Raw genomic sequence first — 23,229 nt, 5'->3', positions numbered from 1 at the left:
ACAATTGTTTCCCTGAAGCTTTTGCTCTACCGTAGGGGGAGCGAAGTCCGGGTTGTGGTGGTCTCGACGTGTGGTGTTCCACAGCGGTTGTGCGGGGGTTCTTGGTGTTAAATAGTGAAATACAGGAGCTTGCCGTTGTCGAAGCATGCTGACGTGGGTGGTGCCTTGCTAGAGCACGACAACCGGGTCGCTTGCTGGCTCGCGAGTCTTGCGGAAGCCGCTGTGTCGTCGGAAGTTGCCGTAGTGCGAGTGTGTGGAGAACAAGAGGCTCTTGGTGGTGTCCGTCGTGCGCTTGGAGTTGGACAAAATGGGCGGGCTGTCCTTGCTCATTGTGGGTCGGCGATGGTCCTCGGGGCTGTGCCTGCTGCCCATGTAGCTGGCGGCCTTGGTGAGCCCGTGCGCGACCATGTCCACGGTGGACGAGCGGCGCTGCCGAGGCATGGACATGCCCCTCGCGCGCTGCACAGTCTGGTTGAAGGCGGTGGAGAGTCTGCGGCTCACCGGTACGGGCACGGGCTCGTCGTCCACGTCGTTCTCGGCGTCCGCGCGCTCAAGGATCTCGGTCATGGACTGGCACTGCGAGCGCAGCGAGGCCAGCTCCTTGCCCACGGACTCGAGCTCCTGCGCCAGCGACTGCACCTTCTTGCTGCCCGAGGCCTCGAGGTCGTCGCGCTCCGAGTTGAGCGCCAGCATCTCCTTCTGCAGCGTCGTGTTGGCGCTGAGCAGCGCGTGGATCTCGCGCGCCATGCGCTCGTTCTCGGCCATGAGCTCCGCTGCCGACGCCATCTCTGTCTGTCTATCTGCCTGCCTGCCTGGTTGATTGCAAAATGCTGTCTGTCACTGCTGGGTGTCACCCGAGTGTGACGCTGCGCGCACTATTTAGGTGGCGATCTTGACTTGAAGTTTGTATGCAGAGAAAGACGACTAGGGCTGCCCGTCTCTGCAGGGTGGACGATAGACGAGCGAAACGACGCCGACCTCAGGCAAGTTGCTCCGCAAGTCCGCGTGTGTTGCTCTGGATCACCACATCTCGGGTGTGGCGAGCTTCGCCACCCATGTCAGCTACATGTACGCGTTAACACTGCCAGTTCGAGTAAGGAGCGAGCGAGGACGGCTTGGTCGCGCGGTGCACCGAGGCTTTCGGTGCCACGAGCGACGCGACCAAGTGGTTGAGCCTTTGCTGCGCAGGTGGCAATCTCAGACAGCGGCTCGAGGCCGTTGTGGCGACTGGAACGCGCGAATGCATCTGATGGAGTTTGCACCAGAAGATGCCGCCTGTAGAGGAGGGCTCCAATCGCTTAGTCGATCTCAGGTAAGTGCGATGTGGTACAGTGTACCAGCAATAGAGCGTTTCCAGCTAGATGCGCATTTTTTGTGTGATAAACTACTCCTGCCAAAGCGAATCGCACTATTGTCGCCGACAGCAGCGCAGCATGGAGGGCGAAGGAGACAGCCGCGTGCACTTCTCCGAGGTGAGCGACCCGTGGTCCAGCACGCGGCACGTGGCGGTGCTGCAGGCGCTGAACGTGGTCGAAAAGGTGTGTGTCTCTGTGTGTGTGTGCTTACCGCCCTGAAGTTTTGGCGCCCGTAAAGCCTCCCGCCCAGACAACACGACTGACCTCCTGTGCTGACTCGGCTCAGAAACTGGTAACGGCGGTGCGCACGGCGGCCACCGCCATGTCGCTCATGGCGCCGCGCGTGTCCTCGGAAGAGAGCTCGTCGCTAGCCTTCAACGCGGCCTGCACCGAGTTCCTGCAGCTGGTCAAGGAGATCCACACGGAGCTGGCCAACCACATCCACCTGGTCTCGGACTACCGCACCTTTACGCGCAGCACCTACGGCGCCGAGAAGGACGTGGAGATCTGCCGCGATAAGGTCAAGATCGTGTCCGAGCAGTTGCAGGCGCTCTCGCGCTTCCTCGAGGACCACTACACGCCCGAGGAGAGCCTGAGTTGAAGAGGAGAGGAGACGTAGGAAGTAGGCGCTGCACTCGCTCGTTCGGCAGCCTCTCGTAGTACACATTACGCCGGCAGTTTTTTATTTTCATAATTTCTTACCGTAATTTACCTCCGAGAACGGTGCTAGAACGATCTTTGTGGATAGTCGTCCGTTTTACCTACACGACCTCTCAACCACCTCAGAGCTCGAGAAGGTGTCCGTTAGCCAGCGCGGCAGGATCGCACATGCGAGGGTAAGATGAAACTCCCAATAATTACTGGCACATTACGACGTCATTTTCAGAATTAATATTTTTCTCAAAAAAATTAAGAGGCTATGTATATAGATACCCACACATAGAACATGACGATCGAACTATATTTCGGAAAATACAAAGGTCAATCCATTGAGGATGTATTCAAGAATGATCCTGGATACTGTCGTTGGATTCACAACCAACCCAGTCTCAACATTAGCGAGGAAATGAAAATCTTTCTTCACTCAAGATTCCTAAATAACGATAACTCCTATATGATGACGTGGGGTAAGTATCGAGGCAAATCTTTACAGCAGATCAGTAAATTGGATCCAGGCTATCTCGATTGGCTAAGAAAAAGTCAATTCGTGATTGACAAGTGTCCAAAGCTACTCAAGGAACTGACCTAAAAAATATCTTTTTTTTTACTTACGCTGTAGTGAAGTCTAGAACCTCTCCGGTTAGTCTATCGAACGTTAGTTCCTGTTCGCTAATTACGAGGATCAGCATATTCACACCTTGGCATCCGGCGTTCGTACCTTGGATCTGAATAGCCTGAGGTACATCGCGCTCAGTCAGGCGACTGACATCGGCAATAAGCATGCGGTTTGTGAGCGACCACGTCTGATAGTCAAGTAGACCATTTACGAGCTCAGGGGTTAGATCTCCGTTAATCGCTGAAATCTTAGCAATTTCGTTGGTAAAGTGGTGGAAATCATAGTCATGACTGATATCGAACACCTGAGTCGAGCCAATACGAACGTTAAAGTTGCGAATCGACGACCCGGGCTGTAGAGTGTATGGAGCGCTATCGAAGGGGCTCTGGAACTGCTGAACAGTAGCAGAAGCAAAGTTGTTTGTCTGTTCCGCGAATGGTAAAAGCACAACATATTTCGCGTTTTTAACACTTGCCGATAGCTGTAGATCGAAAGAAGTATTTAGTTGAGTCGAGGACTTACCAATACCAGCACGCTGGTAAAACCACTGTGCGTAGCAATCATTGTAGCGAACCATCTTAACCGGCTTAGAGATAATAGCTTGAGGGTTCTCAAGATGGATGAAAGGAACATACAAACGAGCAGTAGTAAACGGCATGTATGTTCCATCAATGGTAGGTTCAAGAGCATTTACAACCGCTCCCCAAGCAACACTAAAGCCAGCGGATGCAGCAAGCACACCACTCATGGGATTACCAGTAGCAGAAGCGGCAACCATGACAGGACAGCTATTACCGCTGGATAGAGCAGTTGAAGTGAGGGACATACCATTAGTGGCGTCCACGGCAATCACAGACGTTCCCTGATTAACGCGGAAACGCAGGCGAATTTGAGGGTTCGCCATGAGGTCTAGTTCGCGAAAACTCGGGTGCAATTCGCTAAGCTTAATCTTAAGCATGTAGTTCCAAGTACCCATAATAGCATTGGCAGCAGTACCACCAGCTACGAAAGCTCCACGCGAGGTCTGGTTAGAAATGGTAGTCGATGCAGCAGCACCACCTACCGACGGCCACGAGCTGGAGAAGTCAGCGCCAGCCGTAGGAGGATTCGATAGAAGGCGCTTAACGAAACCATCATTAGGAATAGTTGCACCACCAGGAGGAGCCGAGACAGCAAAGGAAGACGAGAATGCCATGATGTTTGAATATCCATCACCACTGGTAGATGCGGATCCAGAACTGTATGATACCGACTGAGCAGCGTCAGGGTACAAGAACGATTCAGCTCCATGCTTTTCAACGTACTGAGGGCTGTAGCCAGTCTGAGCACGAACGTTGTTCCAAAAGAGCTTGTAGTCAGCCATAGAGACGATAGTCTGTCCGTTGAGTTCCAGACTCAGACTATGAATAACGTTCCAATTTCCGAATTTTAGAGTAGCACATAGACGATTGGCAGTGGCAGTTTGAGCAGTGCCACCATTCTTCATTGAGACCTTGTAGGGAAGCATAATGTAGGCATCACGGCGGCTTGCGAAGCCCTCGGAACCGTTAAGCTGAGCCGTAGTATCGATAGCGATGACACCATTCTGGTACGAACCCTGATTTAGGTCAATAACGTGCGGTACACGCTTGCTCGATGATACCTTGATCTCCGGGTCGCTCTTAAGCGAGCTCTGGTACAAGTACTGATCGGATAGTTGAGTTTCGCTCATCGTTGAATCTATATGGATCCTAATATAGTTTGATAAAATTAAATATTATGTCGCACCTCATCAAACCAATCACCTCAGATCATGATCTCATCGAACTCGCTGAGAAAATGAACGTTCAACTCGATAATATATTCGAATCAAATGATATAAAGTCCCCTCTCCCAAGAAAGGGTCATTTCTGGTTCTACTTCGCCCTCCTAATCTTGAGGTAGGACACTGGACGGCGGTTCATAATGGTGAATACTTTGATAGTATGGCAGAGGGGGCTCCGACGCGGTATGGGATCCAACGATACAATACCAAGCAATACCAGGGGACGTACGATGATTACTGTGGAATATGGAGCTTACTTTGGCTATATTGCAAGCAAAAAAAAGAATGGATCTGCTAGATCGATTTAAAGACTTAAAATATTGTTGTTCTCTAGCCAAGCCTGATGTTTAGTGTTCGACAGTGCTTCAGCCTATTCACATGGGTATATCTACCCCCACATTCACATTGATGTTTGGTATTTAATCTTGCGGTCATAGATGCTTTGTTCGCTTCACAGTGCTGCTTTTTGTATAGTTTTTTATTTGAAATGGGTTCACTTTATTTACGCAAGCCAGTTTTGAAATCCACAGTGATTCGTATGCTTCTAGGTGCTTACGATCAACAACATCATAAGTTTTGATAGGAATGAGTTTGAACTTATTGATTCCATGCTCTTGAAAGTAAGGGTAGATCTCACATTTACCACGCTTATCGCTGACCCATTCATGATAGTGCTGCTTATGTTTTTGCCATCTCATACGCGGCTCATTAAACGTCGAGCCGACGCATTGAACGTCGCTTTCCAAATGGATAATACGATAGATATGACCGATCATGATACAAATGTACTATTATTATATATCTACTATAATATTTATCAGAATAGTATGCGTTATTTAATTCAATGTATATAGCAATCATGTATCGTGAATTAAAAATCTCCAGTGATATTCCTGCGCGGAAGCTCACCAAAGCTTTCAAGACTGGTAAGCTCAGCCTCACCTCAAGCGAACTAAAGGGTAGTGGTTCAGTCATCCATCTCCACCCTGCTTCGTTTGAAAAGGCGCTCAAGGCTTGTAAAGCTGGACGTGGTGTCAGACTTGACATTACGAAGCATGAGATCAAAAAGGGGGACAAGAAGGCTCAAGGTGGAAGTATATTCAGTAAAGTTTGGGATACAATAAAAAAAGGATACAAATTCGCTAAGGATTCGGGACTACTATCCAGAGCCGTTGATGCGGCGGTTCCTGCTTTAGCTACTTATGCTGGTCAGCCAACGGCTGATGTTCCAGCCAGAGCTGCAATCAAGTCCCTAACCGGCATTGGTATTTATGATTCCGATAGCGACAAGGAAGGAGGTCGCGTATCAAGGACTGACGTAAAGAAGGCTGCAAAGAATGCTCTTGCATACACAAAGCGCAAGGGGGTCATCACCGACGCGGTCGATGCTGGAGAGAAGTTCCTACTATCAAAAGCTACCAAGCCGGAACATGAGGATCTAATCAGATCTGTGCGAAAGGAGGTTCGTCGCCGTTATGGTGTAGGCGTAGCAAAGAAACGTCCAGCAAAGGGTTCGCCAGAGATGAAGGCTAAGATGGCTGCGCTCAGGGCACGTCGTAAGCCTGGTGGTTCGTTTACGTTGTAGCCGCCCTAAAAAAATACTCTGGATGGCTTATTTTTTTGGACGAGTCAGAAGCATGATGGATACCGACGTATCTCTGAAAATCACTTTTTTATCATTTTGGTTATAGATACTGAGTGTAATACTAGCTCGAGCGCCATTGTGACAGTTCATCCACGCATACTGGCTCGGTTTGTATGAAATGACCTTTCCAATAGCGGCATCACCTCTATCAAAAGCGCTGACAATATCACCAGAAGCCACGTATTCGTTTTTGATCAGATCGCAACGAACGATGTAAGAACTGGTCGGGTGAATCTGAGGAATGATGTTCGATAGCTGAGCCCTTCCAACAGTAGCTGATGTGGAGGGGTATGTACCCGCTGTGAGACCAACTACTTTACCGAATTCAGCATTATCGATGATCAGTCGAGGAATGCGAGTAGTAGTCGGCAATCCAGTACCACCAGAGGAGTATAAACCGGAGGTAGGTCTGGTCCATGTTCCACCGGTAGTTGGTAGAGTTGTAGGCGTAGGAGAGAAATCAAGCTGACAAGCGTAATAGACACTGTTAGCACTCATTTTGATATAGAATACGTTATTCCCCGACGGATCGATTAGATACGCCCCAGCATTGACAAGAGCAGTCTGAATGCTTCGGTTGATATCGTCATACGAATAAATACCATCAGGGAGGGATACACTGATTGTGGATGTAGTTGCAGCGGTAGGTACTTCGATTTTGAACGTTGTGTTCTGAAATTGCATTGAATCAATGTTATACTCGCTGTTATACATCGAAATCGATTGAATGGCACATACTACATCGCGAAGGTCAGCCGCCGATCCGGGAAAGGAGTATTTCCAGGTTGAATTGGTTCCATCTTGTACCAGATTGGTGCTGTCGAGTTTGATAAAGCTGGACATATTGATTATATGTTTGTAGGCATATTTTTGTTTGATAAATTGGAATTAGTCCTCGATACGACTCGGTCTATCGAAGTTATACCTGATCTGACCCTTGACCGAATCAATGAAGAGCATTTGGCCCTTTGGCTCCGTGGCTTTGTTGTAATAATAGACGATTGAACGCTCATCTACTCCCTTGATATTAAAATCTTTCACAACCATCTGGAGGTCTCGCTTAGAATTAGCTTTCAGGATCGCTACGTACTCTGAGTTCAATCTGATCATCTTGTCCGTTGCGAAGTAGCTGTAGCTCAAGAAGATGGTTGATAGCTTGAAGTGGCGCCCTCTAGTGAAGTGATGTGAGAACAAATTCTTCTGAAGAAGCTTATCGTTGCTGTAGTCATCGATGATGACGAGCTCAGGCTTATTGGAATTAATTGGTGAATGACGTACCCGTCAACACTCGGAGGCGAGTCAGGGTCGGCGAATGTGATAAAGCCATCAAGCTTATCACGAAGATACTCATGTAACTCCTGGTGAGGATTACGAGCAATGATCGTTAGATGAGCAAATACGTGAGGAGAATGCTTGAGGATGAACATACATAAGTTGCTCTTCCCTGAGAACGATGGCCCCAGAACCACCATTCTAAACAGCGCTTTGATGTCAAGTGCTGGAATATCACCCATAGAGGCGCTTTTGAATTTTTTAGGGATTGAATCTCCAAAATCTGGAATACCGCTCATGATTATCGTCTAAACTATATAGGATCAAACAAAGATGAGTTCAGGTTTTTCTTATCCTAGCCCGATATTCACATCGCCGATTTATAATCCGGCATTCTTTCTCCAATTGGATGCCAGCTGGTTTCTAACGTATGACTATGCTCAGACACTTTATCTGAACAAGTATGACTATCGCTTGACGTATATTACCGGTGTCTCTCAAGGCGTAGCATCACCTGGTGTAGCGCTTGTCCCTGGAAGTGGTGGGAACATCAGCGGTCTTGGAGCACTAAGCTGTAGTAGCCTAACTGTTAATGGTGCTTCCGTTTCAGGCGTACCAACGTATGTAGCTGATATTACTCCAGGTACTGCCGCTATCAGCAAAGCTCTGGTGCTTGGTGCATCAGGTGAAATTGCTACTATTAGTAGTTTGACGGTAACGTCGATTACTGGCACACTGCAGACAGCGGCTCAGCCTAATATTACTAGCTTAGGCACGCTATCGTCCCTCACCGTGAGTGGAAACATATCTGGTACATTGGCAACTGCTGCTCAGACCAACGTCACTAGTGTAGGGACACTCTCGTTGCTCACCGTGAGTGGAAACATCAATGGAACGCTAGCGACAGCTGCTCAACCAAATACCACCAGCTTAGGTACGCTTACTGGATTGACTATCGGAGGCAGTTTAACCTTTACTGGTGCAAGTCGATCCATTACAGGTCTTAGTTCGCTAACTGCAACTAACATTACTGGTACGCTACAGACTGCTGCTCAGCCTAATATAAAATCGTTAGGTACTCTAACCGCTGTAAATTGCTCGGGCAATGTATCGGGTACGCTAACAACAGCTGCTCAGCCCAACATTACCAGCCTAGGAACCCTGAGCTCGCTCACAGCGACGCCGATAACAGGAACGCTACAAACCGCTGCTCAGCCTAATATTACTAGTCTAGGTACGCTTAGCAATCTAACTCTTAGCGCTGGTGGAACCGGTTTATTCATTCCGAATCTTAAATTTTGGGATGGAGTCAGTTCTTGGATAAATTCAATCATGCTTACTTTTTCAATGTTATCGAAGGGGGCGCTTCAGCCAGTAGCGTTGTGGTTCTCAATAGTACGAAAGATTACTCTGGCATTCGCGATCTAACCATATCACGAAACTTTATAGCTTCGACTTCAATATCATCGCCTACGATCACATGTGATACGATTAGTAAGTCAGGTACTCAAACTATGAATGCAACGACCTTGAATATCAATCCTACTACGCTTCAACTCAGGGGAGATACTCTCAATGCTACAGGTGCGGAGCTGAACAAGCTTGCTGGATGCACAGCATCTACCGTTGAGCTGAACTATCTAGATCTTACCACCGGAGCAGGAACTGCAGAAGCATCAAAGGCTACTCTAATAGTAGCATCTCATCAGGTATCTCATCTCTAACGTCAACCAATCTGATATCCACTACTTCTACCCAATGTCAGATTGCGGCCCGGACATCATTTACATCAACAACGCGTGCCTCTGATTTTAATCTCATGATTCGTAATCAAAGCAATACGGTTGGCGCTCAGGCCGCATTATCGTTCACGATTGAAGGTACTAGTGATATGACAACGTACACCCCTAGCGTTAATCTATATTGTACTAGAACCGCTACGAGTCTTCAATATTTAATGGCTGATTTTGCAATCAGTACACGGTCAGGAGCTAATGCATTATCACCAATGACTGAACGTATGAGAATCACTCAAGTAGGATACATTCGCTTTGGATCAGCTACCAGTACTGCAAAAATAGATATAGTTTCGAGCGCGAATTTACTAAGCGGGTCTTGGCAACGCGCAATGCGTATAGCCAACGATGCTACTACTCCAATCGAATTTGAAATTCAGGTATACAACGATGTCGCGGGAGGAAGTAGTGGTGTAGCTCTAGGCACCACTACGAGCGATCCGCTAAGGTTCATGGTTGGAAACACAACTCAAGCTTATCTAAACAGCTCAGGAAGACTGGGAGTTGGTATGAGTACGTGGTCGCCAGAAGCAACCATTCACTCAGGCGGAGAGGTATGGGCGAATAATTTCATGCACGTAAAGGGAGGCGGCGATGGATTTGCTAGGTATCGATTCAATTGGTCTCAGACTGACTATCCAGCGATTGGTACTGATTCAACCGTAGGAGCTATCAGGTTGGGAAAATGCGATGCTAATTACGCGTGGACAGCCTATGTCCCGGTGCGTGGAGGAAGCTATACCAATGCGAGCGATGAGAGGTTGAAGGCGGACATTGTAGACTGTCCCTATGGTTTGGCAAGCCTTATGAGAATGAGACCTAGAAAATTCAGGATGGTTCAAGAGCAGACTGTCCATGTTGGCTATATCGCGCAGGAGCTGTATAAGGTCATACCAGAAGCAGTAGATATCGGAGCAAACGATGAGCTTAATCCGGATGGATTTCCAGTGAATCCATGGGGAATCGATCTCGCCAGTTTAACCTCGGTACTGTGTAAATCTATCCAAGAACAGCAAGGCCAAATCAATAATCTCAAAGCTGAACTCAATGAGTTGAGAGCGATTATGTCTGAGTAAATATAGAATGGTATCTGTCAAACCCAGTTCGTGGCGAAGACCGCTTGCCCTCAGACTACTAACGCTAATGTCGTTGATACTGATCAACTACAATGTGATCGAATTGTCGAATTCCACGAGAGGGTTATATATGGTATTGGCTCAGGGATAATTTCGCACCGATAAATATAGAGCAGATCTTGAGTACTTCGTTGTAATAGAGTATCATGGACTGCGGACCAAGTAAAACGATAAAAAAGAACCTGACTAACCCTGAAACTGGCCAAGTCATCGGTTCAATAACGATGCACGCTGGAGTGGTTTCGATAGGGAATAATGCTTATATCCCAATGTACAACGTGCATAGTGGCAAGAATGCTGTCATGGCTATCGATATCGGAGATAAAAAATCAGACTCTATCGAGAGAAGAAAACAGACGTAGACATCTAAGTATATCCGCTCTGCTCTATAGAGCAAATGTCTTCACAGACTTTGACTTTGTTTTGGCTGGTAAGCCCAGACTCGGCCGCCTTCCGTTTGGGTAGATGCCTCCACCTTCTTGGTCGACTTGTGTAGGTCAGTAGCCCACACAGCGGCTTGGGTCTTCTGGGGACGATCATGAATGATGAGGTTCTTCATGATAGCTTTCAACTCAGCGACGTTGAGGTCGCTATTGTCACCATAGCTGCCTCCGGAACTGGATATAGTGCGCGAGTTGAAGAAGAACATGGTTTTATAATAAACGGGTGATAATATCTTTGAACTCTTTATCATCAATCAGTCGATTGCTGTACATATCCACCGTGAGAGACTTGAGCTGCTTGATGATACTGGGGTTGTCATTTCCGAGTTGTAGCTCTCCTTTTAGCTTATCGTATTCAGCCCTAAGCGTATCTAGAGGATCCTCTAACTTATCGTGGAAGCTGTATTGGAGATGAGTAATCAATAGAACCTCCTTGAACAGTTTCTTATCTTCAACGCTGAGCTTATCGTAAGCGGATTGATCGATACGGTTCTTATAGACAAGTGCCTTGATCATGGCTTGGAGGCTATCACTGATTTCCCACTTAGGACCACATTTTACGCCGATTCGGCTGAACGATCACGAGCTTTTTAGCATCAAGGTCGGGGATACGAATATACTTGCTTCCGATCTGCTTGTATGTGTAGGCTGACGGCGTTGCTAATCCTTGGATCTCATTGAGATTGTAGGTACGGCCTCGGCGAACTACACCTTCCAGCGGGGCAACACCTGCACCGCGCAATCCTCGACCTTGAAGCTTTCGTTTAACGCCACTACCGGATACCTCGCTTGCCTCGGCGTATCGCTTAGCCTTCGTTTGATATATCGATTTTGTCGCCTTCATAGCTGATGTAGCTGCCTTCAACACCGATCTCGCTGCTTTTGAGTTATTCCCTCTAACAGCCTCTTTTGCTTCTTCATAGCGTTTCTGAGCCTCACCGTATGCCTGAAAAGCTGCTTCTGACTCATCATGAAGCTTTTGCAAGCTGTCATCGTATTCATACTCTTCAACGCTTTGCTGTCTAATATCGTGTACAGACTTTAGAATAGCCTCATTCAATATTTCAATAGCATCCAGGTTTTTACGTCTTATCTTATCAAGCTCCTTTTCTTCAAGTATCTTAGCTGCTTCTTCATCGCTCGATGGGAAGGGGTATTCAACCTCATTAAGATAGCGGTCCAAGTCCTCAACCCCGTTGAGTAGGGACGAAAAGGTATCCATCCACATGATATTCTTCATTAGCCCCTTCCAAGCTACACCACTCACCTGCTCGTGTGCTTTGTTTTCACGATTTAAAATATTTAGGGGTCTAGACCCCGATGGCTGCCCAAAGTAGTATGATGGATGGGACTTAACAACACCGTTGATTTTCACGATTGGTTGTAGCCGAAATGGAATATCAATACTATTAGCGTGCAACTGGCTGTAGTAATCAGTTAAGATATTCTTGGCGTCGTTATCAGCGTTTGATAGGCTTGGGTCCATGTCTTCATCAATACCACTCATTAACCCATGCTGAGCTTCACCATTAGCTGGGGTAAAATCATTTATGTGTTTGGTTTCATTGCTACCAACTAGTTCTAACTCGAGGCCCCTGGCTTTAGTCATATTAATGAAAGATTGGAATGTCATTATCCAGTTCTCTTTCTGAGTGATTGCTTGCTTCACACGATCGCTATCTTTCCCGTAAACGCTAATGCTATTGCCATTGATCCAAACATAGCCATCTTTGTCAATAGGAGAAGATTTTGCGGAACCATTAAGAATTGGTACAATCTTCTTTATCAATCCGTTAGATTCAAGGACTTCCCTATTTTTGCTAATTGTCCAAAATAATTTGAGCTTGCTGTCCATTTGATCGGATCTTGTGGATGTTCCAGTATCGAACACAAAACTGTCGTCAAGTCTCTGCTTAGAGCGGTTTGAATAATCTCCTTCTGAGGCATTGATTCTTTTTCTTTTTGAGCCGATATTTTGCCAATCCTGGTATGGGCTATTTTTGTCCTCTTTACCCATCTCATTACGTCGCTCCTTCTCATTGACGTATGCGAGGAATCTGACATCATTAATTAATACCTCACCAATATGGTCATACGTCTCAGACCAATCAATGCTCGGAACTAGTACATATTTTTTCAGTTTAATACTGTACACCTTAGCATCCATCCCAATATAATACTTAGTAAGCTGCCGGCCGTTGGAAGCAATAGGGTGAATATTTAGTTCTGCAAGGATGGGGTAAACCTCGAAGATTTTAGCGACCGCTTCCTTTGACTTTGTTTGATTTTTCATCTCAGCATTGTCTTCGTCGAACAAATCTTCTTCGACGGGCTTTTGCGGCAGTGGACTATCAGGGCCAACACCAGCATCTGTCATTCTTGCACTATTATCAACTCCAACATCAGTCATATCGGGGCTCACGTGGACCCAACCATCACTGGTTTTGGGCTTAGCAGTACTGGAAGCATCAACGGACTGAGGCTTTGCAGTAGTCGACGCATCGTTCATTTCAGGTGTTGCATTAACTTCAGCATCTACCATTGTTGAGGGCTCAGGGTTTTTTTGGGAGTTTTCAATATTCAGACTTTTTTTTAACTCTTCCGGCGTAGCCTCGTCAGGGCCAACCGAAATATCAGACTGAGCGGATTGTGTTGATTTCTTTGGAACAGTAGTGATACCATTCGCGATATCGCTAGCCCATGATGCACCTTCGTACATAAGGCGCTTGGACTTGGCTTGACGAACTCGGCGCTCAGCTCGTTCGAGTAGCTCCTGCCGCTTTTGCTCTCGTTGAGCGAGGGATGTAAAGTTGGGAAACATCGTCTAACTATATCATGGTAGTCATAAAAAAATATTAGCATCGATTAAATACTACTCACCAATAGCTTGGCATAACGGAGTCATGCCTAAATGGTTGATACGTATGACAGATACGGTTTCGCTCATTGAGGAGATTGATGTATCGATCCTTGATGCAATGAAACGGCACACCAAATATCGTTTCTAACTGGTCGCGGTACTGTAGATTGCACACGGTTTTCCGGAAATTGGCTACTGGGTCTAAATCTCTGAGTTCATTTTTGATTCGACTAACCTCTTGAATTATCCACAGCTTTCTTCGGAGCTGTACAAGCTCACGTTGATTCTCTACGCAGTTGCAACACATTCTATATATGAAGTCATATATTTTTAAGCATTATTTTTGGAAAATAGATTGATAGATATAGATGAGTCAACGCTTACAGAGGATTGCTCTATTAATCTTATTTCGAAGCTAGTTCGACTCATTTTTTATCGACTTCCAGTACTCATTCTCTAAGGTTGATCTCTTGTTCTTATTGACTAATCTAAGATTATCTTGTGGCTCCCAGGAGTCAAGTTCATTACCGACCCACTGAACGAGATACTTGTACTTGCCGGATCGCATCTTTTTGTGGTCTAAGATCTTCTCCACCTCTAAAATATCACCTCTGTTGATAGTAGCTTCAGATGTTTCTGCTTTAACAATTTTTAGATCGTTTGGCCCCTTGTAAAGAGTGTGTCCGTTTTTCGACTTGATTTGGATGCGGTAGCCATCAATACCTACCACCGAATACACAGCCTTAGACCATCTTGCTGTTTCTTTATCAAATGTTTTCTTTTTTAGTCGATACAAAACCTTTTCACCGACCTCGAACTCGTTTTCAATCCTCTCGGCTTCAGCCTGGTTGTGGACTAGTTCAGATTCAATTACCTTACCTTTAGCTTCGTTGGGGGTCATACCAATCGTCCGATGGGTCGTGCTATTGTAGTTCTCAATAACAGCAGCTATGAGCTTCTGGGTTAGTCGCTTTGGTTCGATTTTGACAAGGCGCTGCTTCAGAGTTCTTTTGAAGCGTTCAATTTTACCCATTTTGGCGTGATCTCCAGGCTCATTGTTGAAATGGTCAATTTTCTTAGTTTTGAATAATTTCTGAGCCTGTTGGTTCATGAATTCTGAACCATTTTCGGTTGTGAGAATGTCAACCTTATGGAGGCGGACAAAAACCCTAATTGCTGCTAGTACGGTCGGGCCAGTTTTGTTGGTTAGTAGTTTTGCGTAGCCTAGGCGAGAGTTGATGTTGATCGCAGTCAAGATTGGTCTTTTCTCCCAAAACGCCAAGTCCATCTGCCACGAATTGGGGTTAGTCGATGCGATTTAGAACCCATCGTATCGCATCTTCTGCTCCTGAAATCGCTGAATATCGCTCTGGTTTGAGTACCATTCCTTGACGATTTTCATCGTAATCTTCGGCTCCAGTTCTTTAGCCTTCTGGTACAAGGCTTGGGCACCCACATAGCCCGTTTTGGGGTCATAGTATATTTTGGACAACAGCAGATCCATCGCTCTAAATGGTTATAAAACAAAAAAATCCCCTGCCAGGTAGTTGCTTATATGTCTAGCGGTTCGGTGGTGATACCATCCGCAAGTAGACGACGCTTGTCGTAGTAGTAGTTTAGAGCTGTTTTAGTCTGGGTGTACGTAATGATTGATTTACTCTCCTTACTGAGTCTAAACCCCTTGTTAGTGCCCTGTAGCGTGATGCGACCGCGAACAACTGATTCAAAGCCATCTAGGTTGAGGATATTACCGTTTCGACCACCATTCTGCTGCACTCCCTTCGCGGAAACCTTGACCTTGTAAGATTCGTCTGGTAGGTAGCAAATGTAGTTCTTAGAGGACAATGATACCATAGCATCACCAGACCACTCATCCTTGAACAAACCTGGCGTTCGGCGATCAAACTGAGCCATCTCTTCGCTATAATCACGTGGGAACCGCTCGTACTTATGCTGCTGAAAATGCTCACGAAGCTCGGGCTTGATGCACTCAACGTATGGCTTCTCACAGCTGAACGCAATATAAGCCGAGTCTGTGTCCATTTCTTGGTACTGGAATTCCGAACGGTCGAAGTAGAAGTCAATGCAATCATAGTAGAATTGCAACATACGGAGCTTAGCGAGCTGATAGATTGCAATCGATAGATGAATTGGGTTCTTATTGTTGAGCTTTCGCTTCTTCATAGTGAATTCACATGAATCATTCAGCTCTTCCATTCCATGGAAGGTGAAGTGCTCAATCTTGGCCTTGATTGCCTTATCGTCCGACTCATACCTGACCTCCTTGTGCTTGCTCATGTCCATGCCAGATCGACCAAACGCACTATTACCAACCAGTTTCATCATCTCAGCAATCATAGCCTTATTATTGCTACCCTCACTAAGCGTTTTCAGCTTAGTCAACAAGTCTAGAACCAAATGAATCGTAGGATTGGTTGTCGATTCATTCATGAATCTATCGATAATGAGCGCATCAAATGATTTAGGGTTCGAAATGATTTTTTTCAAGTCTTGGACTAAATCATCCATATCAGAGTCAGATACCTTCTCAATAATGATCTTACAGATGGATTTAACATTTTCATCACCCTCTCGTCGCGCGCTCGATACGGCTTCCATGAATGGTGCAAATGCCTTGTGAGAGCTAGCCTTGATGAAGCTGTAAGTCTTGGTGATCTCCATACCATGAGAAATGTACCATTTGAGTAGCGGTGCATAAATGAGGATCTTCTCACCAAAGTAGCTCCCGATGAGTTTGCTAGCCGGCTTTGCTCGGCTTTGCTTGCGCTCCTCGTTGTACTCGAACATGTGCTGACCGATGACACTCCGATCGCTGCAGTCGATAAGGGTGTTCTTGAAAATTTCACTGAAGTAGGGTTTGAGGTGCTCTGGTGTACGGATATCACACTCGAGGAAGCCAAAGATCTTGTCATTTACAATATCATCGACGATCCCTGTGTATGCTTCGATGGTAGTCAACCGTCCACATGGCATTTCATTACCAAGAGCCCACAAATACAGAGCATTAGCATCGTAGCCGATGATCTTTTTGCAGATCCTACCCCCTCGAATCTTGGTCTCGTTGCGTTTCGCGTATCTGTTGAAGATGATAGAAGGACCACAATGTTCGCCTTCATCTTGGTGTAGATGTCCTACTCTTCTCTATCGATACTGTACACCAACCTGTCTGAGTTGAATTCAAGTAGCTTCTTGTGGCGGAAGCCCTTTAGCGACATGTTCTTGCGAGCAACGTTGCATCCCACACAGCTGATCAAGATATTACCATCGATGTGTCCGAGCTTGTTATTGATTCGGTCAGCCGAGGCAGTATCAGCTGTGAGTTGCTTGTAGCATAGCCCACACAGGTATTTTTGTCGCTCTAGCAAGTCGTTGAGGTGTTCTAGCGTCGTATTGAATTCACGATCGGCATCAGCATCCTGGGTCTTATATCCACTTAAGCGACTAGCGGGAAAGTCAAACGCTTCAGCAGGCTCCTTACTTGGTTGCTGGAGGTTGTTGAAGCACGTCTGATACATGACTTTCTCAGTGAGACCAGGTAGCGACACACCATCAGTGAACATATCAAGTTCGAAACGTTTGAATAGTTCTCCTGGGCTTTGATGGCCTTGATGAAGGGTAATACATCGAGGTTGTTGTACCAAATGAGTAGATCCTTGATTCACTTCATGCCATAGTGTTCCCAGACGAACTGTAGTCCTCATCGCTGATGCTAGTGCTACGAAGAGCACTGTCGAACGCCGACTTAGGAGGGACTTCCGGCTGACTGAGTACGTCAAATGAAGTAATGTACTCGTACGGGAAGATGCCTTTTCCTAGGCCACAGACGCATCGAATCTTGTCATCACACTTGCACTCACCGAGATATGTCGACAAGTACGTTGCATAGCTGGTGCCTGCCGGAACATAGTTGCTAATGTCAAGCATTTTCATGTCTGACGTGGCGATGCACATGTAGCTAGGGTTCTTGATGACTGATATGATGTTGTCAGTACCGATGACTGCAAACAGGTCCGCCTTGATAAGGTCGATGTCGTAGCGTCCAGAGTTGAATCCGAATACTGGTACCTGACCAATGCACTGCTTCAGCTTGCCATAATCCGAGCGCTTCTTACCGAATGTGAGCTTGCTGTGGAAATCGAAGAAACAAGCAAACTCCCCGTTCTGAATCCAAGCATTGACATCATCCATCTTGTACGTCTTACCCAAGTCTAGACCAGGAACCTCAGCGTCAGTCAAACCATGGACGTTGATGATTTTGCGGAGCAAAGACTCGGACTTCGAGACGTTGTACTGCTGAATCTTAGCCGCAACTTCCTTGATGTACTGGAGCATATCCTTGAGCAACTCCTTCGGGTAAAGCATCGCACCTCCTCAGTCAAGCTGTCGGCCACGGCAACAGACACAGGAATGTGTTCGTTTATGAAGATAGTATTTTCTCCGTTTTTGACACCCGTAGGCTTGAGGATAGCCTCAAAATCATAGACAATGAAGTGATCGATGTAATGGTCAGCATCCTTGATGGAGTACTTAGTCAGCATGGAACGAAGGCTGTTCGGAGCGGGTTGGTAGATGGTTGGCTGAGCTGGGAACGATTCGATGTTCACGAGTTCGCATTGGTTCTTAGTGTGGTTGCGTAGCTTATCAGAGCTAACAAACATCATCTCACACGTAGAGCATTGGTACTTCTGCTGGAGCATATCAACGTTCGTGATGTAGAGAGCATGATTCTCGTGCGGCAGGATGTTGATCGAATCATAGTCCTTGTCCGAGCAGCGAATGCATTCAACCTTGCCCGTCTCAACATCCATGTTGAAGACGTTGATGTTCAGCTTGAAGCACTCCTCAAGCTCATCGAATTGGAGAATGTCGATAGGCTTGAAATTGCGGAACAGACCCAGAGTGTAGGTGATCTCCTTGTACGAACAGTAGCTTGTTTCACCAGAGCCTGGATTCTGCGAGGATCCTTCTTGGCTCCCTCCTGCTTGTGATAAGCAATGCAGTGGAAGACACACTTGTTGTTCGTCTTGGGGAAGTTGATGACGTGCTTGTTATCACGAATCACCTTAGGAATGACAGCCTCGCTATCACCCAGAGCATGGTCGCGTTGGTAGATATAGATTTTGAAGCCAGTAATCCCCTTCACCATGTACCCGGATCTGGGGTAGTTGAGCTTGTCAGCCAACTCCATGGAGCGAATCTCCGAGATCACCTTCTTACGAATATCAGCCTTGCTGTTGATAGCTACAGGAGTGCTACATACAGACGTGTTGCTAATATTCGGGTGGAAGTAGCGAGTCTCGCTGTCATCAGTTCTGCTGACAAGCTTGTACCCAAGAGCGATGTTGACCTTGAAGGCAGACTTCTGGGTTGCGAGCACGTTCTCGTGCTTGTCGTAGAACTCAGCAGGCTGAATCCCCTCGTAGAGGTGCGACTCCATGTTCTTGCCTTGGTAGAAGCGGTACTTACTGTCTTCCTTGAAATCAGCAGCCACATTCTTTTGGAGCTTGCCTAGACTGATCTGGTACTGCTTCGCTACCAATTTTTGGTTGGTGGGGTGGGAAATGTTGCTAATGTATACCATGCGCCCCGTCTTGCCACGTACCTTAATACGGTAGCTACTACCCCATCGAATGGGTTGAATATTTAATCTCTTTAATCCTTCGAGTTCGTATGCAAACATGTTGCCTATATATGCTTGACTATATTATTCTCCGTAGATATGACTTTATAATATTGGGTCTTGTATCAGGATTGACTTTATATCATAGGCGACATTTTATCCGAGGAAAAAAAATTAATTAATTAAGTTCGGTTTCATTATTAAGTTCGACTTCACCATCAATAAGTTCGGTTTTGGGTTTACGCTTGCGAGCTCGAATCTGGTCTCTGTTCTTGTCATCGTTGTCTTTTTGATAAGATAAACGGGCTTCGCGTGTGCGCTGGTAGTAGCGCTTCTGCGCTGCTTTGATTCGTTCCTTGCTAGCTTGGTATTGCTCAGGAGAGTACGCCATCTTTGTATATTACTAACTTTATATTTATCAGGATCAAAGTATGTCAAGAAATCAAATACTACTTCGAAGTATTTAACTCGGGAGCCACATTATTCCATTCAATCGACCGCAGGAGTCATATCCCAAAAGCTTCTCCAACGCTCCGCATTATCGTCGTGCTTCCACCTCATGCACAAACAAAATGTTTCTGGATCCTCCACGTGAACAAACGTCTTCATCATGAGCGGATCGTCCGTCGTGGTTGATCCTCCTTTCAAACGACTGAAAACGCGATCTGTGCACTGAGCATCCAGAACCTTCACGAAGACCTCGACCTACACGCAAATGTCAGTAAACTTACACACACCAGAACTACGCGCTCACACAGTACCTTGCGTCTGTTGCCAATGGATTGATTCTCTTCAACAGATCCGGGTAGCATGTTGACGATGGGAACCTCAATGCTCATACCGTCGAACCAACCATGCATTTCGCGAGAAAGCGCAAGCCTGTTGTTTGAGTCGCGATCGTACTTGGCGAATTCCCGTTTGTGGTCTCTGCTTTGCTTTTTCGACACCAAATGGCAGCTTTCTGCCTTGCCGTACGGTAGGAAGAACTTCGCGTCCTCAATCCGCTGAAAACGAAACTCGTCAGTCGATGAGTCCAGATTCGAAACGCTTGTAGTCAACGATATCGATGAAACTGTGTTTTGAGGAGATTCCGAATCGTCTGGAACGTAGTCGCAGTAGAAGACGCGCTGGAGATCAGTAGACACAGCGTTAGCTGGTGCAACACGCGTCTCAACAACCTGGTTAGTTAACGGAGAGCCCAGCGTTTGTGGCCCAGTCCTCAAGTCAGTTTCGAACAGCAAAGCAGCATCTTCTATAAAAGAAACAGAGTTAGCCCTCAATGAAGCAGTATTACGATGCAGCGACAGCATATAGAGGCACGTACTTGTCTCGAATAAAACATGAAAACACAATTTCTTGTCTTCATACCAAAACGCGACATTCTTGTTGCCGATGCAGCGCGTAGGATCGTAGTATCCAATGCGTAACGTCGCCATCCAGTACAGTTTGCAGCGAATTCCTTTCGTGATCAACGCGTTGTCAACGGATCCAGTGACAAGCCACAATCCAGTTTGTGCGTGTTCTTGCTCCGGGACCTTCACCAGCACGTGAACTTGTCCTTCACCCGGTTGAAAATTATCGCCAAAGTGCTTGGGGTTCTTGATCCACAGGGTGGGATCCATCTGCCCGAAGCCTTGCGGGTATCCACGTTCATCGAGCGCCACAGATGCCGCGCCAGCTCCATCTAGCCACGCGCCGTCCGCCGTCTTCGCCAGGAAGAGCTGCAGGTCCTTGGCGTCGCACGTGATAGTCGCCGGGTTCTTCGCCTTGGTCGCGTCCTTCAAGTCTCCCACCGACTGACCCGCGTCAATGTCCACAGGAAACGCACTGCCCGCCGCACCAACGATCGCACAGAAGAGCTTCACCATCTTTCCTCGAGCCGGCAGATTCTGGAATGAGGAAGAAGGATGTAGAATTTCTGGCGTACTTAAGCGAACATGAAGGTGTGTGACATAGATTTTCAACCAATGATGAGACGCCACGTCGCGCTGGTCCGAACTACTAGTAAAATCTGCCGGCGTAATGTTCTATTGGTTTATCAATGTGGTTTGAACGAGCGGTCCCGAAACGCCCTAAGGTCCAAAAGACGTGGCTCTCGCTATAAAGTGGGCGTCGTCAAATCAACGTCTATTAGATCTGACCGGTTTAGAGGTTCTAAAACTACCCTCATATCGAAAAGACGTGCGAGCTCGAATCTGGTCTCTATTCTTGTCATCGTTGTCTTTTTGATAAGATAAACGGGCTTCGCGTGTGCGCTGGTAGTAGCGCTTCTGCGCTGCTTTGATTCGTTCCTTGCTAGCTTGGTATTGCTCAGGAGAGTACGCCATCTTTGTATATTACTAACTTTATATTTATCAGGATCAAAGTATGTCAAGAAATCAAATACTACTTCGAAGTATTTAACTCGGGAGCCACATTATTCCATTCAATCGACCGCAGGAGTCATATCCCAAAAGCTTCTCCAACGCTCCGCATTATCGTCGTGCTTCCACCTCATGCACAAACAAAATGTTTCTGGATCCTCCACGTGAACAAACGTCTTCATCATGAGCGGATCGTCCGTCGTGGTTGATCCTCCTTTCAAACGACTGAAAACGCGATCTGTGCACTGAGCATCCAGAACCTTCACGAAGACCTCGACCTACACGCAAATGTCAGTAAACTTACACACACCAGAACTACGCGCTCACACAGTACCTTGCGTCTGTTGCCAATGGATTGATTCTCTTCAACAGATCCGGGTAGCATGTTGACGATGGGAACCTCAATGCTCATACCGTCGAACCAACCATGCATTTCGCGAGAAAGCGCAAGCCTGTTGTTTGAGTCGCGATCGTACTTGGCGAATTCCCGTTTGTGGTCTCTGCTTTGCTTTCTCGACACCAAATGGCAGCTTTCTGCCTTGCCGTACGGTAGGAAGAACTTCGCGTCCTCAATCCGCTGAAAACGAAACTCGTCAGTCGATGAGTCCAGATTCGAAACGCTTGTAGTCAACGATATCGATGAAACTGTGTTTTGAGGAGATTCCGAATCGTCTGGAACGTAGTCGCAGTAGAAGACGCGCTGGAGATCAGTAGACACAGCGTTAGCTGGTGCAACACGCGTCTCAACAACCTGGTTAGTTAACGGAGAGCCCAGCGTTTGTGGCCCAGTCCTCAAGTCAGTTTCGAACAGCAAAGCAGCATCTTCTATAAAAGAAACAGAGTTAGCCCTCAATGAAGCAGTATTACGATGCAGCGACAGCATATAGAGGCACGTACTTGTCTCGAATAAAACATGAAAACACAATTTCTTGTCTTCATACCAAAACGCGACATTCTTGTTGCCGATGCAGCGCGTAGGATCGTAGTATCCAATGCGTAACGTCGCCATCCAGTACAGTTTGCAGCGAATTCCTTTCGTGATCAACGCGTTGTCAACGGATCCAGTGACAAGCCACAATCCAGTTTGTGCGTGTTCTTGCTCCGGGACCTTCACCAGCACGTGAACTTGTCCTTCACCCGGTTGAAAATTATCGCCAAAGTGCTTGGGGTTCTTGATCCACAGGGTGGGATCCATCTGCCCGAAGCCTTGCGGGTATCCACGTTCATCGAGCGCCACAGATGCCGCGCCAGCTCCATCTAGCCACGCGCCGTCCGCCGTCTTCGCCAGGAAGAGCTGCAGGTCACCTGCATCGATGTCCTTCAGCTTGTTCGTCTTCTCCGCCTTGATCGCCTTCTTCAAGTCTCCCACCGACTGACCCGCGTCAATGTCCACAGGAAACGCACTGCCCGCCGCACCAACGATCGCACAGAAGAGCTTCACCATCTTTCCTCGAGCCGGCAGATTCTGGAATGAGGAAGAAGGAGGTAGAATTTCTGGCGTACTTAAGCGAACATGAAGGTGTGTGACATAGATTTTCAACCAATGATGAGACGCCACGTCGCGCTGGTCCGAACTACTAGTAAAATCTGCCGGCGTAATGTTCTATTGGTTTTATCAATGTGGTTTGAACGAGCGGT

At 46.8% G+C, this 23,229-nt stretch overlaps 11 protein-coding genes across 11 annotated transcripts; 4 read left to right on the top strand and 7 right to left on the bottom strand.

Annotated features, from left to right (window-relative positions):
• Positions 1-168: 168 nt before the first annotated feature.
• On the bottom strand, positions 169-786 carry PHYSODRAFT_313225 (hypothetical protein; the record flags this gene model as incomplete). The annotated part of the gene is made up of 1 exon (XM_009525100.1): positions 169-786. The coding sequence occupies one exon, from the start codon at positions 784-786 to the stop codon at positions 169-171; it is 618 nt and encodes a 205-aa protein (XP_009523395.1).
• Positions 787-1,268: 482 nt separating this feature from the next.
• PHYSODRAFT_259487 (hypothetical protein) lies at positions 1,269-1,956 on the top strand (the record flags this gene model as incomplete). Its single annotated transcript, XM_009525099.1, has 3 exons — positions 1,269-1,312; positions 1,400-1,538; positions 1,642-1,956. The coding sequence occupies 3 exons, from the start codon at positions 1,269-1,271 to the stop codon at positions 1,954-1,956; spliced, it is 498 nt and encodes a 165-aa protein (XP_009523394.1).
• A 345-nt stretch (positions 1,957-2,301) lies between these two features.
• On the top strand, positions 2,302-2,604 carry PHYSODRAFT_497156 (hypothetical protein; the record flags this gene model as incomplete). Its single annotated transcript, XM_009525098.1, has 1 exon — positions 2,302-2,604. The coding sequence occupies one exon, from the start codon at positions 2,302-2,304 to the stop codon at positions 2,602-2,604; it is 303 nt and encodes a 100-aa protein (XP_009523393.1).
• Positions 2,605-2,623: 19 nt separating this feature from the next.
• PHYSODRAFT_491178 (hypothetical protein) lies at positions 2,624-4,342 on the bottom strand (the record flags this gene model as incomplete). Its single annotated transcript, XM_009525097.1, has 2 exons — positions 2,624-3,231; positions 3,271-4,342. 2 exons carry the CDS (start codon positions 4,340-4,342, stop codon positions 2,624-2,626), a joined length of 1,680 nt encoding a protein of 559 aa, XP_009523392.1.
• A 524-nt stretch (positions 4,343-4,866) lies between these two features.
• Positions 4,867-5,211, bottom strand: PHYSODRAFT_488733 (hypothetical protein; the record flags this gene model as incomplete). Its single annotated transcript, XM_009525096.1, has 1 exon — positions 4,867-5,211. One exon carries the CDS (start codon positions 5,209-5,211, stop codon positions 4,867-4,869), a length of 345 nt encoding a protein of 114 aa, XP_009523391.1.
• An 83-nt stretch (positions 5,212-5,294) lies between these two features.
• PHYSODRAFT_456701 (hypothetical protein) lies at positions 5,295-5,927 on the top strand (the record flags this gene model as incomplete). The annotated part of the gene is made up of 1 exon (XM_009525095.1): positions 5,295-5,927. A coding segment is annotated over one exon (633 nt), but the record flags the coding sequence as incomplete, so codon positions are not given.
• A 120-nt stretch (positions 5,928-6,047) lies between these two features.
• On the bottom strand, positions 6,048-6,923 carry PHYSODRAFT_494112 (hypothetical protein; the record flags this gene model as incomplete). Its single annotated transcript, XM_009525094.1, has 2 exons — positions 6,048-6,564; positions 6,622-6,923. 2 exons carry the CDS (start codon positions 6,921-6,923, stop codon positions 6,048-6,050), a joined length of 819 nt encoding a protein of 272 aa, XP_009523389.1.
• Positions 6,924-6,968: 45 nt separating this feature from the next.
• PHYSODRAFT_497857 (hypothetical protein) lies at positions 6,969-7,651 on the bottom strand (the record flags this gene model as incomplete). The annotated part of the gene is made up of 2 exons (XM_009525093.1): positions 6,969-7,322; positions 7,367-7,651. The coding sequence occupies 2 exons, from the start codon at positions 7,649-7,651 to the stop codon at positions 6,969-6,971; spliced, it is 639 nt and encodes a 212-aa protein (XP_009523388.1).
• Positions 7,652-7,685: 34 nt separating this feature from the next.
• On the top strand, positions 7,686-7,922 carry PHYSODRAFT_421204 (hypothetical protein; the record flags this gene model as incomplete). Its single annotated transcript, XM_009525092.1, has 1 exon — positions 7,686-7,922. A coding segment is annotated over one exon (237 nt), but the record flags the coding sequence as incomplete, so codon positions are not given.
• A 2,728-nt stretch (positions 7,923-10,650) lies between these two features.
• PHYSODRAFT_328761 (hypothetical protein) lies at positions 10,651-10,933 on the bottom strand (the record flags this gene model as incomplete). The annotated part of the gene is made up of 2 exons (XM_009525091.1): positions 10,651-10,665; positions 10,760-10,933. The coding sequence occupies 2 exons, from the start codon at positions 10,931-10,933 to the stop codon at positions 10,651-10,653; spliced, it is 189 nt and encodes a 62-aa protein (XP_009523386.1).
• A 3,972-nt stretch (positions 10,934-14,905) lies between these two features.
• On the bottom strand, positions 14,906-23,035 carry PHYSODRAFT_328760 (hypothetical protein; the record flags this gene model as incomplete). The annotated part of the gene is made up of 13 exons (XM_009525090.1): positions 14,906-15,030; positions 15,255-15,933; positions 16,132-16,684; positions 16,771-17,125; positions 17,298-17,978; positions 18,059-18,521; positions 18,548-19,081; positions 19,820-19,933; positions 19,990-20,355; positions 20,608-21,117; positions 21,756-21,869; positions 21,926-22,416; positions 22,489-23,035. 13 exons carry the CDS (start codon positions 23,033-23,035, stop codon positions 14,906-14,908), a joined length of 5,532 nt encoding a protein of 1,843 aa, XP_009523385.1.
• Positions 23,036-23,229: the final 194 nt, after the last annotated feature.

The sequence above is a fragment of the Phytophthora sojae genome, assembly GCF_000149755.1.
Source record: "Phytophthora sojae unplaced genomic scaffold PHYSOscaffold_3, whole genome shotgun sequence".
In the NCBI taxonomy this organism is placed as follows: Eukaryota; Oomycota; class Peronosporomycetes; order Peronosporales; family Peronosporaceae; genus Phytophthora; species Phytophthora sojae.
The sequence above is the reverse complement of the archived record's forward strand: the minus strand, read 5'-3'. Positions and strand labels throughout refer to the sequence as shown.